Below are 14,074 nucleotides of genomic sequence, written 5' to 3' on the forward strand. Positions count from 1 at the left end.
AAAGATTATGTGCTGTGGGGCTAACAATACTAATGGCACTTCTTTTGCATTATGATAATTGCCAAGACAAAATTGCCACCTAATTTTTTCCCTGTTTCTAATTATTGGGCTCTTCAATGTGAGCAGGCAGTGGGAGCAGAGAACTGGCAGGCAATTAAACTCCTGCAATTACGGCTCCATTGTGAACCACAGCTTTGCAGCGGATTTGCGGGCCAGAGAGTGATTGCTCGCCGGTGCAATTAAGCACAGGACGAAATCTGGTATGGACCTACGAGCGGATCTCTTCCACCTCATCGCTGGGCTCTGTTGGCACCCGGGGAGTGCCAAAGTACGTGGAAGAGGTCACTTTAGCCAACGCTGTGTCTATCACAGCAGCTGCCTCCGGCGGAATGTGCAGTACACTCACACACCCTCAATATAAATGTGAATCCAAAAAAGAGAAAAGGAAAAACTGAACCAAAATTAAGAAACAGATATTTACTGTAGAAAAAGCACTTCCAAGGAGGCATGTGGATTGTAGAATTGGTGCTTTTCCTGCTCTAGCGTGTCGGAGGGAGCAGTGACCCAGGGCGAATGTGCTCGCTAGGAAGTTTAGAGCCGTGGACTGTGGAATACGGAGCAGCATGGCCATCTGGAAACCCTGCCTGAGAAGAGGGGTGTTTATGGGGGAGACTCTGGGGGGGGCAGACACACAGCCACTCTTCCAGAACACTAAATTATGTTGCGTCGTCAAAGTCCAAGTTAAATGTCAAATGTTCACATCCATGCGAGATTAGGTGCTTGGAAAACCATTGTAGATTGATACTGGTTTTATTATAAAAAGCAGAGTAAAATGTTACCCAATTTTCTTTTTTAGTATATTATGTCAGAATTCTGAGGTTTTTTGAAAATGTGCAAGTAAAATCTAGGCTCTGATATGGAATTTAGCTCCTTAATCCCGTCTTCTTTGGGTTTTTCTTGGTTTGGATTCCAGAAGCTTTAGATAGAGTAGACCCCATTCTATAGGAGAACACAATCAGCAATAGAATTCAATGTCATTCACTCACTGCAGTTTTGATGGCTGACATTTTGAATCGTCCAGACAATGTGTCTTGAATGCACAGCATCCTTTTAGCAGTACTGACTGCATCAATCCACGTCTACAGTTCTGGGGGTAATTCCGGTAGCATCAAGGCTGAGAGTATTGGCACAAAATGGCACTTAAACTGTGATTAGGGGGCTTTTATTACCCACTGGGTCCACCATGTTTAAGACCGTATGCCCTCATGGTACTTACTATAAGGCACTTTGGATAAAAGCGTCAGCCAAATGGCATGTTACTCAACAGCAGTGACTCTGTCGAAAACACTCCATTGTTGATGCTCCCCAGATGCAAATGCAGTGCCTTTGCTGCAGTAACATGTCCAGCAATCCATTTGTCTGTTGAAAGTATCTATATTTTTTGTACCTTTTTCAATTTAACTTAAGTATTAGTGAATAATTATTCTGAGCCATTTGTTTGTTCGGTACGTTTGTTCCCCATTAGTCTCAACATGGACAATTAATTCCCCTTGATTTAATTGATCAAAAACTCCCCAATAAAATCCATTAACTTTTTGCCTGGGGCTGGACAAAACAGCGGCACCGCATGCAGCTGCTATTATCAGCCGAAGCTGCCAATTAAAGTTAGACACACTGCAGTTAATCACGCAGAGTGCAAAAAATGTACCTCGGAGCACCAAACAACTGTGCCGACTCCCTCCCAGGGCCTTTGAAATGTCAATCTCAAAATGTCATCTCGACATTTCTTTTCAGGTGGTATTTAAAAGAAAAAAAGAGTACAGTATGTGCTTGTTGCATTACTGCCAAAAAAAACTTCTTTGTACCCCTTGGCCTGTTTGCTTCACAAAATAAAAGCAATCACTTTCATTGACATGGCTCATAAATCAGGAGTTGTCTGTTTTTCCACCAGATGCTTTCGCATGCATGTGGAGGAACTTTTGTCTTACGGCGGCTGCACGTTTCTGTCCCCAAACTCTCCCGTCTTTGTACTTTTCGCTCTCTTTCATGCCCCTTTTTTCTCCTTTCTCCCTCATGTTCTTTCCTTTGACTGTCCGCTCCACTGAAAGTTTCCTGCCACTGTGAGAGACACATCTGCATTGCAGTGCCGAGGGCGAACCTAGCAGCGGCTGGAAGAGAGATGTGGTGAGTGCGAGCAGCTTTTGAAAGAAAAACGGATAGGGGGAGAAAGGGGGGTGGCGGGGGTGGGGAGGGGGGATGGGCAGAAGAGGAAAATGAGGGAGCAAAAGAAAGCGAGGGAACAAGTCAGAGACAGCAAATTATAGACTGACCCGCCGTTTGCAAACATAATGGACTCATGAGTGACAGCAAAACATTGCGTCATTACAGCCGTTTATTGTTGCCTTTTGACACAGAAACACAGCCGTTTAACCCGCGCACACGCACACGCACGCACGCACACGCACACGCACACGCACACACACACACACACACACGCACACGCACACGCACACACACACACACACACACACACACAAGCTCCACCTCAACACCACCCTCCCAGCCCACCCCCACAGGACAAAATAAAATCAAATACAAACAAAACCATTTGCCCCTCAAAGTGCTGTCACAGGGAAATCATAGACGGGGTCATCCCCCCTACCGCACCCCCCCATACACCCCCCCCCCCCCACCATGCAGCCCCCACCTCCCTCAGAGTGCCTCCAACATTATTAATGGCGTCATCATTTTTTTTTTCCTCTGCTCAGTCTATTTCCCTTCCGATGTTCGGGCCTGCTCCATCGTGTTCTGCCATGTTTCTGTAATTGCTCCAATGGCCTGCCTTATGCTGAGCATGTACATTTATGAGTGCGTGTACGATTATGCGCACGCACCAGTCCATGCCAGTGTTTGTCTACATTGTGTGTGTGTGTGTGTGTGTATGTATATGTGTGTGTGTGTGTGTGTGTGTGTGTGTGTGTGTGTGTGTGCGTGTGCGTGCGTGTGCGTGTGTGTGTGTGTGGAGACACATTAATGTCCTCAGCGTTAATCTATCCATCTGTAAATCTGAGGGTGAACAAAGGCAACCAAATGGACCCTTTGCGGGTCCTTTTGATCGTCATCTTTTTCCATCTCAGAGTTAGATGAACACTGAGGACTTTTACTGTGTAATGTATATATGGCTTGCACGTGTGTTGTGTTGTCGCCTCCCCTGCCGGGCCCGTCTGGGAGTTTGTGGGGCAGAACTGCCAAGCCGCAGGGCGAGCTCCACATGGAGCGAAATGACAGCCTCCGGGCCACCATTGGTTGATGACCGTGAAACTCTCGCGGTTAGCGTAAGGCGTTCGACCGGCTGCCGCAGCCGGGAACCTATACAGCCCTGCGAGTGGCTCTCCCAACCGACTCTCTGCTGTGCTGCTGCAACAAACAACGAAAGGGACCACATGCCTTATAATTCATAACAGCGACCAGCTGAGCAATCAGAGGTGCATGGCACAGAGACAGAATATGAGAGAGAGAGAGAGAGAGAGAGAGAGAGAGAGAGAGAGAGAGAGAGAGAGAGAGAGAGAGAGAGAGATGCACACTCAGTACAATTTGTCACAGTCTTTCAGAATAAATGGCTCTCTGTGGTTAAACGCGGGTGGGCAGAAGTGAAATGCAAAAATAGTGAGAGGGTGGGTGGAGAGACTGAAGGCGGTGTTGGAGCCCTGGAGTACTGGAGAGAATGTCCAGCCTGTCAACTCTCAGAGTCAAGGTCAGACCAAGCGAGGGGTACAAGTGTGTCGAAGAGGCAGCAGAGCAGGTGGGCCCCCCCTCTGTGGAGAGAGAGAGAGAGAGAGAGAGAGAGGGAGAGAGAGGTGTGTGTGTGTGTGTGTGTGTGTGTGTGTGTGTGTGTGTGTGTGTGTGTGTGTGTGTGTGTGTGTGTGTGTGTGTGTGTGTGTGTGTGTGTGTGTGTGTAAATACAGCTCTTCTACTCCAACCCATGCATGTCTGTAGGTCAACATGCAGACCTGTCTGAACAGCCCTGGTGGCTTTCTTCTCGTCGGCGTTCAAGGAGTTTTAATGTCACATGCACACATGCACACATGCACACATGCACACATGCACACATGCACACATGCACACATGCAATACAGCTTTAGCACCGCTATATTATGGCCAGTGAAAGTAGAAAAACTAACAAAAGACTTGCAATCAGGTGGAAACCTTGTTCAGTGCTGTATATATTATGTCTAAAGTAGACTGTTACTTTTCAGGACATGGATAAATGAACCTGGGTTCCACTTCCAATGGATCCAATGTAGTTAGTCAAAAGCTCTTGTTAATACTCCTTGATAATACATTTCTTTGGTTAAATATTTATAACATATTGAACTACTTTAAACCTTATATTGTCTCTATTGTGCAGGGCATGGCTTTAAAGGCTCAGCTGAGCTTGTACATTGGTCTTTTTTTGCTACTTTAGCGCTACACTGTCAAACAATAAAATATGAAATAAGGCATTATGGACACACTCACACAGCTATTATATCCTGGAGAACAGCTCAGCATTTTAGATGGAGGCAACGCCTAAAACGCATGTTTGAAAACAAGAAGCATGGCCACTCTATTGCTCAATCTCTCCCGCGGGAAAAAGAGGACAGCTTTTTTAGGTTAAACAAATGATGTTCCAAAATTATTATGTAAAGAGCGGAGATTATAGCCACATTTGTCATTTGTCATACTTTTTTTTTAATGTCTCTGCATTTATATCTGATTCATTATACCTGCCCTCTATCTCGGTCTCTCTGGCCGTATGTACACACGCGCACAATAAAACACGCTTGCTCGCGCACACACACACACACACACACACACACACACACACACACACACACACACACACACACACACACACACACACACACACACACACACACACACACACACACACACACACACACACACACACACACACACACACACACACACACACACACACACACACACACACACACACACACACAGTTTATTATGCAGTAACATCACCAGATCCCCCTTAGGCAGCTGTGCATCTCCGTATGACTGATGAGGGTAATTTCTTCCAAACAACAGAATGATCACTTCTGTTAGTAAGGCCCCCCACCCCCCCCCTTTCTCTCTCTATATCTATCTATATCTCTCTCTCCCTCTCTCTAGCAAAAAAGAAAAGAGAAAGTGCTGTGTCAAAGGAAAGGAGACATTTGTTGCTGTGTCTCCTGTAGTAGCTATACAGTAGGATGGTTTTGTGGAGATAAATACCTCTACCCTCACACCCCATATAAATTAAATAAACGTGTGACCAAGAGACGGCATCTGTGAAGATGCGTGTCAATAAGTATCGACACGTTTACCCTCAACCAAAGACTCCTAATCGAGTTGTATTGATCCCCAGGCTAGCTAGCATAATAAAAGGCACTTTCCATCTCTGAGTTTGCACTGTGACGAGTGGGGGGTGAAAAAGAAGCATGGGGAGATGGGGGGGGACAAGCTTTCCTTATTTTTTCCTTGATTACCATGGGGATCCAATATAATACACATGCCACAGTGAATTAGCCTCACATTCAGAACGGGGCTTTGGCCATGGTTTTTTTTTTCCCTTTTTCTTTTTTAAACTCTGTACTCCGTACAACGGAGCACCAAGGGGGAGGAGAGCATGCAGCAGTTAGGGAGTTGTCTGCCTCGTCTCCTGGCCTCGTATAGGTTCAGCTTCAGTGCGCTGTCTTTACCTATTCCCCCATCTGTCAGTCACACACCAAAACAAATCCACCTGTCGGGCCAGGAAACCCGGGGCCGAGCGAGCGCTGTGCGCCACCACAGCTGTCTGGGCGTGCCGCGGCGTCGAACGAGAGGGCCAGCGAGCGCCCTCCGCTGGTGATGGAAGGGCCCATTATGAGGCTTATTACCCAGGCTGTCAGCAGCACCTAGATCCACTCACCTGCACGGTAGACACCCCCGCCACCCCACCACCACCCCACACAACTAATGAAGACAGCCGCGCCATTTCAATGGCACGTCGAACGTGGAAAAGACACGGCTCTGTGGGTCCACGTCCCCGTGTCCTTGATGACAAGGTTGGCTCCGACCCATGTAACAATATAACAATTGGAGCATGAGAGACAGACATTCTTTGTGCGTGTGCTACTTGATTGCCTCGGCGATGAAGCTATTAGCAGGGCATTATGTAAATTGTAAATGGTCAGGGAAGAAGAAAAAAAAACATCTAATAGGATAAAGGCTAAGTACAGTGCAATTTAATGGCGCTGACTTTCAGTGGCTCTTTGAAGGATGTTTTCAATTATAACTGAGCTAATTTAATTCATTGTTTCACAGCTGAAAATGCATTTTTAAAGGTTGACTGAGTCTCTATTTCAGAACTCAAGTTTAATCAGTCATGTACGTTGAACACATGCACTGGAACGTCCTCTAAAGAGATTGACAAAGTTGCCGGGGATCTGCGCTCGGGCTCTTAAAGGGACATGTGCGCCGCCGCCCTGCCTTTCCCCTCTCTCTCCCCGACAGAAGGCAATCTTTCAGCTGCGCCGGGGAGAACACGCGTCTGAGGGATGAAAAGAACCTGCGCCTTTAAGAGGGCTGTCTCCCCTTTCCCTCATGCTCCCCCTCAACTACACAGACACTCCTCCTGTGAGCATTTGCGAGGCAGCTCCTGTCCCTTACGTCTCTTTGTGGGGAACAGAGCACACTTCCAACAGCATCACTGGAGACCACACTGAGGAGCGCTCCAGGGAGGGACGTCCCCCCCTGCCCCTCCTCGCCGCCACTGCCCGGTTCCAAACCTCAGCAACACCCACGCTGCCGGGCTCCTGCGGCCCCCCCACCAACACAGGAAGGCCAGAGAGGAGCCGAGGCTAAAGACATCATCCAAAAAAAGCTGGACGACCCTCATCCAGAGGTACGACACCTGGAAACAGCCCCACGAGGTCAGACGAGAGTTCACGGATGTCGACGGATCGCCGCGCCAACATGAGTCGCGCTGGACTTGAACGCCAAGCATAAAAGGTGGTGTTGTTTACACGGTACTTAGCTTTCTCTTTTCAAAAGTTTGGTTGAAGAAGATTTGGAGAAAAAAAAGTGCTCTATGTTGTTTTACAGCTATTAGGATAAAAGCAGTGCATGAATTCTGGACAATAAGAGGAACGAGGATAATTCAGGCTGATTTGCTTTTTTCCCCCTGCATCTGTCTGCCGAACAATTTCCAAATAGTCCTTTGTGTTGTGAAATTGAGAACGTCTTCAATGGTCTCGCCACTGCTCTTAATTCACCAGCCAGCCGTTTATCTTATTTCTGCAGCCCCCTTCTGAGAGGCAGCATTAAAGACTCTATTGATAGTGCTCTCGGGGAGCCGGGTAATATGTCTTATGTGAAGTCTTGAAACTTTAGAGCTGTTGACTGAGAGAGAGAGGGGGTGGGGGGGGGGGGTCGGAGGAGTGGCACTGAAAATGATGCTGAGCGGTTTCCATGTGGGAAGTGTGTGAGTGGACTGAACTTGTAGCAGACGGGAGGTCGTTCAGGGGAGGAGACATGTTCACAGGGTGTGGAGTGATCAGCGGCCAGGGCCCGTACCTGGCCAGAGAGGCTGTCGGGCCTTACCCCGGGCTGGAGCTGAGCAGACAGATCCATACAGAGATTGGAGTAACGTCGGCGACCTACCCTGCCTACCAGGGTCAAGCTTATTGCAGCATGGTGCCGTCGTCAGCAGTCAACATGTCCGCCGTCTCCAGTCTCGCAACGCCTGTCCAGCTACCTAGTCCTCTTCCTCCTCCACCACCTCCTCCTCCTCCGCCTGCACTAAAACTAGGGCAAGGGGGATTCAAAAAGGTCTGCCGGACGGAGGAGGACTCCCCCTGCCCTTTCCCGGGCTTGGCCTCCGGGGTGCTGGAGATGCGAGTGAAAGAGGGAAGCAAGATCCGCAACCTGATGGGCTTCGCCATGGCACGCATGCAGGGGGAGAAAGGTGACGGTAAGGGGAGCACGGGCGATGGCGGTGGGCTGCGGCAGGTCGTCTTCACCGGGTCAGGTCGTGCCGTCACCAAGACCATCACCTGTGCCGAGATTATGAAACGCAAAGTGGGCTGTCTGCACCAACTGACCAAGCTGCGGTACAAGGGGGTGAAGGAAGTGTGGGAGAGTCACGAGGGCGGGTCATCAGAGATGACAGTGCAGCGGACCGTGCCCTCCATCAGCATTCTCCTTTCCAAAGACCCCCTGGACCCCAGCGAACCAGGCTACCAGCCTCCGGAGACCCTCAGTGCATTGTGGGAAGAGAGAGAGGGCGCGGAAGCCCTCCAAACGGCGTGCAAGAGACCGTCCGGTCCGCTACCGTACAGCATTTTCCCAGACAGCAAAAGAGTGTGTTTGGGGGAGGGAGGCTCGGTCCCCCCGACACGCTGACTGGCTGAATTGGTGTCAAGCGGCAGAGAGGAATGAATCAGAGGAGTTAATTCCACGCTGCCCTCCACTCAAGCACAGTGCTGAGACAATCAGAGCACTCACTCAGACGGAACAATGCTTTCTGAGAGGAACTGAGTAGCCGTCTCTCCAGCCTCTAGAGGTCAGCTTGGCTGGGGAAGCTATAGAGCTTGTCTCTGTACAATGAACAGCATTTATGGGGTGTGCCTCTCAGCACGTCAGACGCAGTCTCTTGAGCCCACAGCGCTGGGATGAGGTGTGTTTACACTATAAAATCTTTTAACAGATTCACATCCCATTTCACACCACCCACCAACAACAACAACAGCACAAGAATAAGCCATGAGCTGTACAGGTTCCAGGTTGTGGCTCCCTGCGTCACAGTTAACCATCTGTAGCCTGTGGACTAACTCATTTGTCAAAATCATACTACTGTCATCTCTATGCCTTCATATTCTCTCATCATGTGACCTTTAGAAATGCACATTGCACAAGGCAGAGCTGAGAACTTAAATGACTATAAAGTAAAGATTACTCAAAGCCATCCGTGAAATGATGAATGCAAAGCATACCAATTTTGTCTGTTTTATTAAATATCAAAGAATAGGAAGTCAAATAAAGTATTTGCCATGGAAGATTTGGTTTGCACTTTGTCTTTCTTACTTATAGATGTTGTCACGGCCGACTTTGCAGAGCTCTGATTGAAAGGAAAATCACAGTATGCTGATCTTTTGATAACAGCACCGGCAGTGAAATTTGTCTGCAGCAAAAAAGAAAAATAGCTGATTTAACGACATAGCTGGTGATAAGACACAGCTCCTAAACCAAGTCAGTCTGACAGAAGTGCCTAGGGCAGAAATACAGGCACAGATTATCATTAAGATAGCAACACAACATCACAACACACTGGAGAAAAGGATTAAAACTAGGTTTGACAGAGCTGAACACCATTGTACCCCTGCAAAATATGAATCCAAGGTAACGTGCCACACCAATGCTACATTCCTTCCCCTTTCTATACCTATAGGCTCACACACCCATATCTGTTGACATAATATCGCTTGTGGCATATTCTGCCCTTTCTCAAAAGAGATAATATGCTTGACAACCAGGCCTAAGATGAGCAAAATAGACAAGCTGACGCTATACTTCAGCTTGACTGACAACAAAATTGGAACAGTTGTGGACGTTCTAAAAATACATATTTTTATGCATCGCCTGCCTGCATTTTCACACCTTTTAGGTACCCTCAGTGGCAGAAAGGAGAAGCTGCACAGCTGAACCATAAATTGTAAACATCAATGGTAAATGCATTAAAATAAACTCCAGGCATAACGTAGTGGAAAAGCACATCTGAGCAGCGTCCATATTGAATTCCATGGATTAAAGGTTTCTACATACCTTTGTTTGAACGTTCTTCTAAACAAAAATCAGACTAATAGAAACCATTAATTCGCCAGGGAATTATTTCATCCCAGTGGGCCTAAGGACTTTTTCCACTTAATCAACCATGTCTTCTGGGTATAATAACCTTTCACAAGTGGAATTGTGTGTGGAGCCTTTTTCTCCTGATCTTAATGAAAATCTGCCAAGGCACTACTCAGCCTAATAAAGTAAATTAATCAAAGGCGCCTCAGAAATGCAGAAACAGCTCTGTGACAATTTAAATAACAGAAGAATAAGAAAACACCATTCCTATACTTTTTGTGTGACAGAATTAATCTTTTGCATCATACAAATCTGAATACATGCAGGGGCTGCCACAGCATTTCCAAATGTCTATATGGCCGACACAGCGATTAACCTTCTTCTCGATCCCATTAAGAGAATCAGAGCAAAGCAGAGAGGACTCAAGGTTGAATAAGAAATGCTGCGACTGCAATAAACCCCATATGGAACAAACTGCATGTCCTCAAGACTGCCGGAAGGTTATCACTTCAGGTCGTTGTTATCACGGAGTTAACAGCTTTCACCCAAGAGCCCGCAGGAGAGTCAGTCAATGATGCGGGTCACACAGATAGTGCCGCCACAAGTAAATCTCAAATCGACCTGAATAAGCTATCACGCATTAAGAATTCTGGGCAAAGAGTAAAATGCAGAAGGGGGTAATTAGAACTAACAGGATAGCGCACCTGAGTGAGAGGACAGATAAAACACTGTGACAAAAGCATTACCCCCAGAGCCAAATCCAATGTGGCTGGCGCGAAATAGCATAGCGCCGAAGTCAACAAGATGCTTTATGAGAGTGTGGCCAAGGTTATTCGCAAGCCGAGAGTCTGTTTTGCCCAATTACATTTGTTTTCAAAGAAGTAATCAAGGTGGACTTGGCAGAGATATGTGCCATGGCCTGAAATATAATATCCCTTTTCTGTCTGCACAGCACCCTATGCATACATTTACCTAGTCTGACTGTTGGCCTATTATGTAATATGAGGAAAACAATTTTTCCCCTGAAGGACTGCCAGAGACCAGCTGAATCTATGTGAAGCTATGTCTTGTTGGTGTTACCTACTGTATTAACCACATGAACGCTAGCATCCCTAGACTAAGTATAAAGTAAGCCTTGCAGAGCCATGTGGGACTTACCCCCAATCTAAACCTTGATGCTGAGTGCCAAGCAGGGAGGCATTGGGTCCCATTATGTTTTTGATGGGCGCTAGCCCCTCCTATATTCAGCTATAGGCATTAGATGCCATTGACAATGAATGGAGAATTTACGTCATACTGTATATAGACGAGCAAATCGTCTATTTTTATCCTATACAAAGATTACATTTCCATTGACAATGAATGGAGAATTTACGTCATATGTGTCTGAGCAAATCGACATGTTACATCATGATTACATCACGATTATAAGAGCACCCCTCACTTCACACGGGGGGGACTACACAGTCGACAAAGTATATACGATTGCTTCCTGAACACTGGGTTGGGACCCATTTGTGGGTCACAGACACATTTTTATGAGACCCCTTATTATTATTTAGTTTTTTACCCTTTTTTGTTTGTTTTTAGTTTAGTTTACTAGCCTACATTTTGTTTTTAATTATTATTATTTCTAAAACATTTTTAAAAAACATTCTCCAAAAAGCAACATGAATTAAAACAAAATGCAATGATTCTTTTCAGTAATTTCATAAATTCCATAAATTACAAAACAAAGTTTAAGAAGTAGTTCAAGTTCAAGGTTCAAGTTCTTTATTAATATCCCCAGGGGGACATTTGGTTTACAGCAGATCGTAGAGGTTTGAAATATAAGTAAACGAAAGAACACATAGACACCAAACCGTCTACTCCTTGCTGCCAGTCGCTGCATGCGAATGCGCCCTGACTTCCTTGCATCTCCAAAATGTGACCGCCTTCGTTGAGAGCAAGCAAGATTTGACCAAAGAAGTAGTGAAAATAGCCGATCTACAAGCTCACAACGTGGCGTGAAGCCACACGTTGTGAGCTTGTAGATCTGCTATTTTCACACAAGTTTGGGTCCCGGCAAACATTATTTTTTGGGGTCTTGGGCTTAAAGGTTTTGGAACCACTATGGGGTTTAAGTAACAGTATAATGAAGTGATGAGAATAAGTTCATGGATTCATGAACTGTTCAATGTACGCTGAGGCCACATAAAGTCCCTGTCACAGACTACAGACTTTTGTTCCAGTAATAAATGTAAATGATGTTTGTTTGCGGCAGACTTAGAAAGCAATTCATCAGCGCTGTTTTCAACAACCGTAATCAATATGAAAAAAGGAAAAACAATGATTGCACTATTCTGCATGATGATGCAAATCAAGCGTTACAATGATTGATTGGTTACGAAATGAACTATAAGAACATTATGTTAAGAAAGGCCAATCACGCTTATCTACTGCGAGTGGCAACAGGCTAACCTCATGCACCAAGTGTGAATTAATTCATTTTGAACTCATTGTGTGCACTCAAAGCGAGTGCACACACTCTATTTTTCCTCCCTCCCGCCTTCGCTGCTTCTGCTGCAGATGAGAGCGAGGTCTCGGGGATGGCGTGGGAGTTCGCTATCTCCCAGCCTCCAGATGGCTCCGTCTTCGCTTATCTAGAAGAATGGGTGCCGCCTCCATTTTTCAACGCGCCTTATCTGCGAATCCTTTAAATTGAATATTTACTGGGCCTATGTTTTCTGCCCGCGCTAGCCCTCTGAAGTCGCCATTCCTCTTGCAACTCTGCGAGACGGGCCAAAAGGTTTTTCCTCACTCGTACACACACTCTCCATCTGCCTTGTCAAGTAATGGGACAGTGATTGATTATGCGATTGCCAGAGAAAGAATGGAAGGTTAAGTAGAAAGCGGCAGAGACATACTAATGAATGGTCATCCAGGGAATATGTTCCGACAATAGAGAAATGTATGTTCCCCCAAAAACTGACAGCTGGCAGACCCCCATCTAAAGTCAGGAGTGCAATAGATTAAATTAATCACTGTCCTCACACTATCGTCTCTCTCCCAGTCCTACACTGGAGGTTAAGAGAACTCTCAAACAGCCATTGAAAACATCTTATTGCAATATGACAGGCCAGGGCCTATCTACATTAAACAAGCTGCACCACAGCTACTCCCCGGTAAGTGTCTGGAAATGTCTTTTCAAAACCTTTTTTTTGTGGAATGCCTCCATGTTACATTAATCAGCGCAGCTGAGGATGTAATTGCAGTGGTGGAGTCAAAGCTGTAAGTGCAGATAATGAAGGCTGAATATAGGGAGCTGCCAGAATCAAGGGCGAAAGAAACGAGAGGTTCAGAGTGTGAAACATACTCAGCTTTCTCTGAAAGGGGTTTGCATGACAGATAGGAAATGAGGGTAGGACTACATTGTATACACAAATGACCACAATCACATATGAATTGTAAAAAAGGAACATTTTCTCATTGTCTGCTAACTTTACTAAAACTATACCACCAACTGTTTTTGTTTAATTTGGGGCAGCTTATGGATGTTGAACTGTGCTTAGAGACAAAGCATCAAATTATAACCTTCGGTTCTTGTCTTAAACTACAACACATAATGTATATCTTCACATTACATAAGGGATAGGCTCACATACTGTAGCTGAATTTGAAAAGCCCAGAATACTTTATTCTTTCTATTACTGCCATCTCCTGGTCAGTAAAGTTAAATGAAAACAGTAGTGAAATAAACATAGTATCTGTGCTCTAGTGTGATCATGTTACTAATGAGGCTCTTCAAAACATTTTAGGCCCTACAGACCACAGATTCTGCACAATAAGTTACACAAATGATCCCAGAATAAGCTATCAATGTCACAAAGAGATACTAATTGTACCAAATGTCTAATAATAGTATATACAGTATATAGTATATAGTACTAGTACCACAGGATACTACACTATTTTCTGGAATCCCCCATTCAAATTGGTGACAATCCCTTTTTTTTCTCTCTCCTAGTTTAATTTCAATAAGTTCAAGGGACATCTTCAAGATGTGTTCAATTTATGTCATTTGTCAGAATGAAGGGGTACAGTATGACAACATGGTGCAAACTAACAGCATTCACAGTGAGTCACAGACAACAAGGTTTGTCCTGAAGTCACAGGATCTCTAAACATAATCAGCAACTAAAGGTAAAGGGTCGACCAC

The 14,074-nt window shown here is 45.7% G+C and overlaps 1 protein-coding gene across 1 annotated transcript; it reads left to right on the forward strand.

Moving 5' to 3' along the window:
• Positions 1-7,714: 7,714 nt before the first annotated feature.
• Positions 7,715-8,783, forward strand: LOC306919947 (ribonuclease P protein subunit p25-like protein). Its single transcript, XM_079496522.1, has one exon. The coding sequence runs from the start codon at positions 7,720-7,722 to the stop codon at positions 8,428-8,430; it is 711 nt and encodes a 236-aa protein (XP_079352648.1). The 5' UTR covers positions 7,715-7,719; the 3' UTR covers positions 8,431-8,783.
• Positions 8,784-14,074: the final 5,291 nt, after the last annotated feature.

The sequence above is a fragment of the Electrona antarctica genome (assembly GCF_951216825.1).
Source record: "Electrona antarctica genome assembly, chromosome: 3".
Classification (NCBI taxonomy): domain Eukaryota; kingdom Metazoa; phylum Chordata; class Actinopteri; order Myctophiformes; family Myctophidae; genus Electrona; species Electrona antarctica.

Coding starts and splice junctions, on each gene's coding strand:
- LOC306919947 (XM_079496522.1), top strand. CDS start 7,720: ATGGTGCCGTCGTCAGCAGTCAACATGTCCGCCGTCTCCAGTCTCGCA.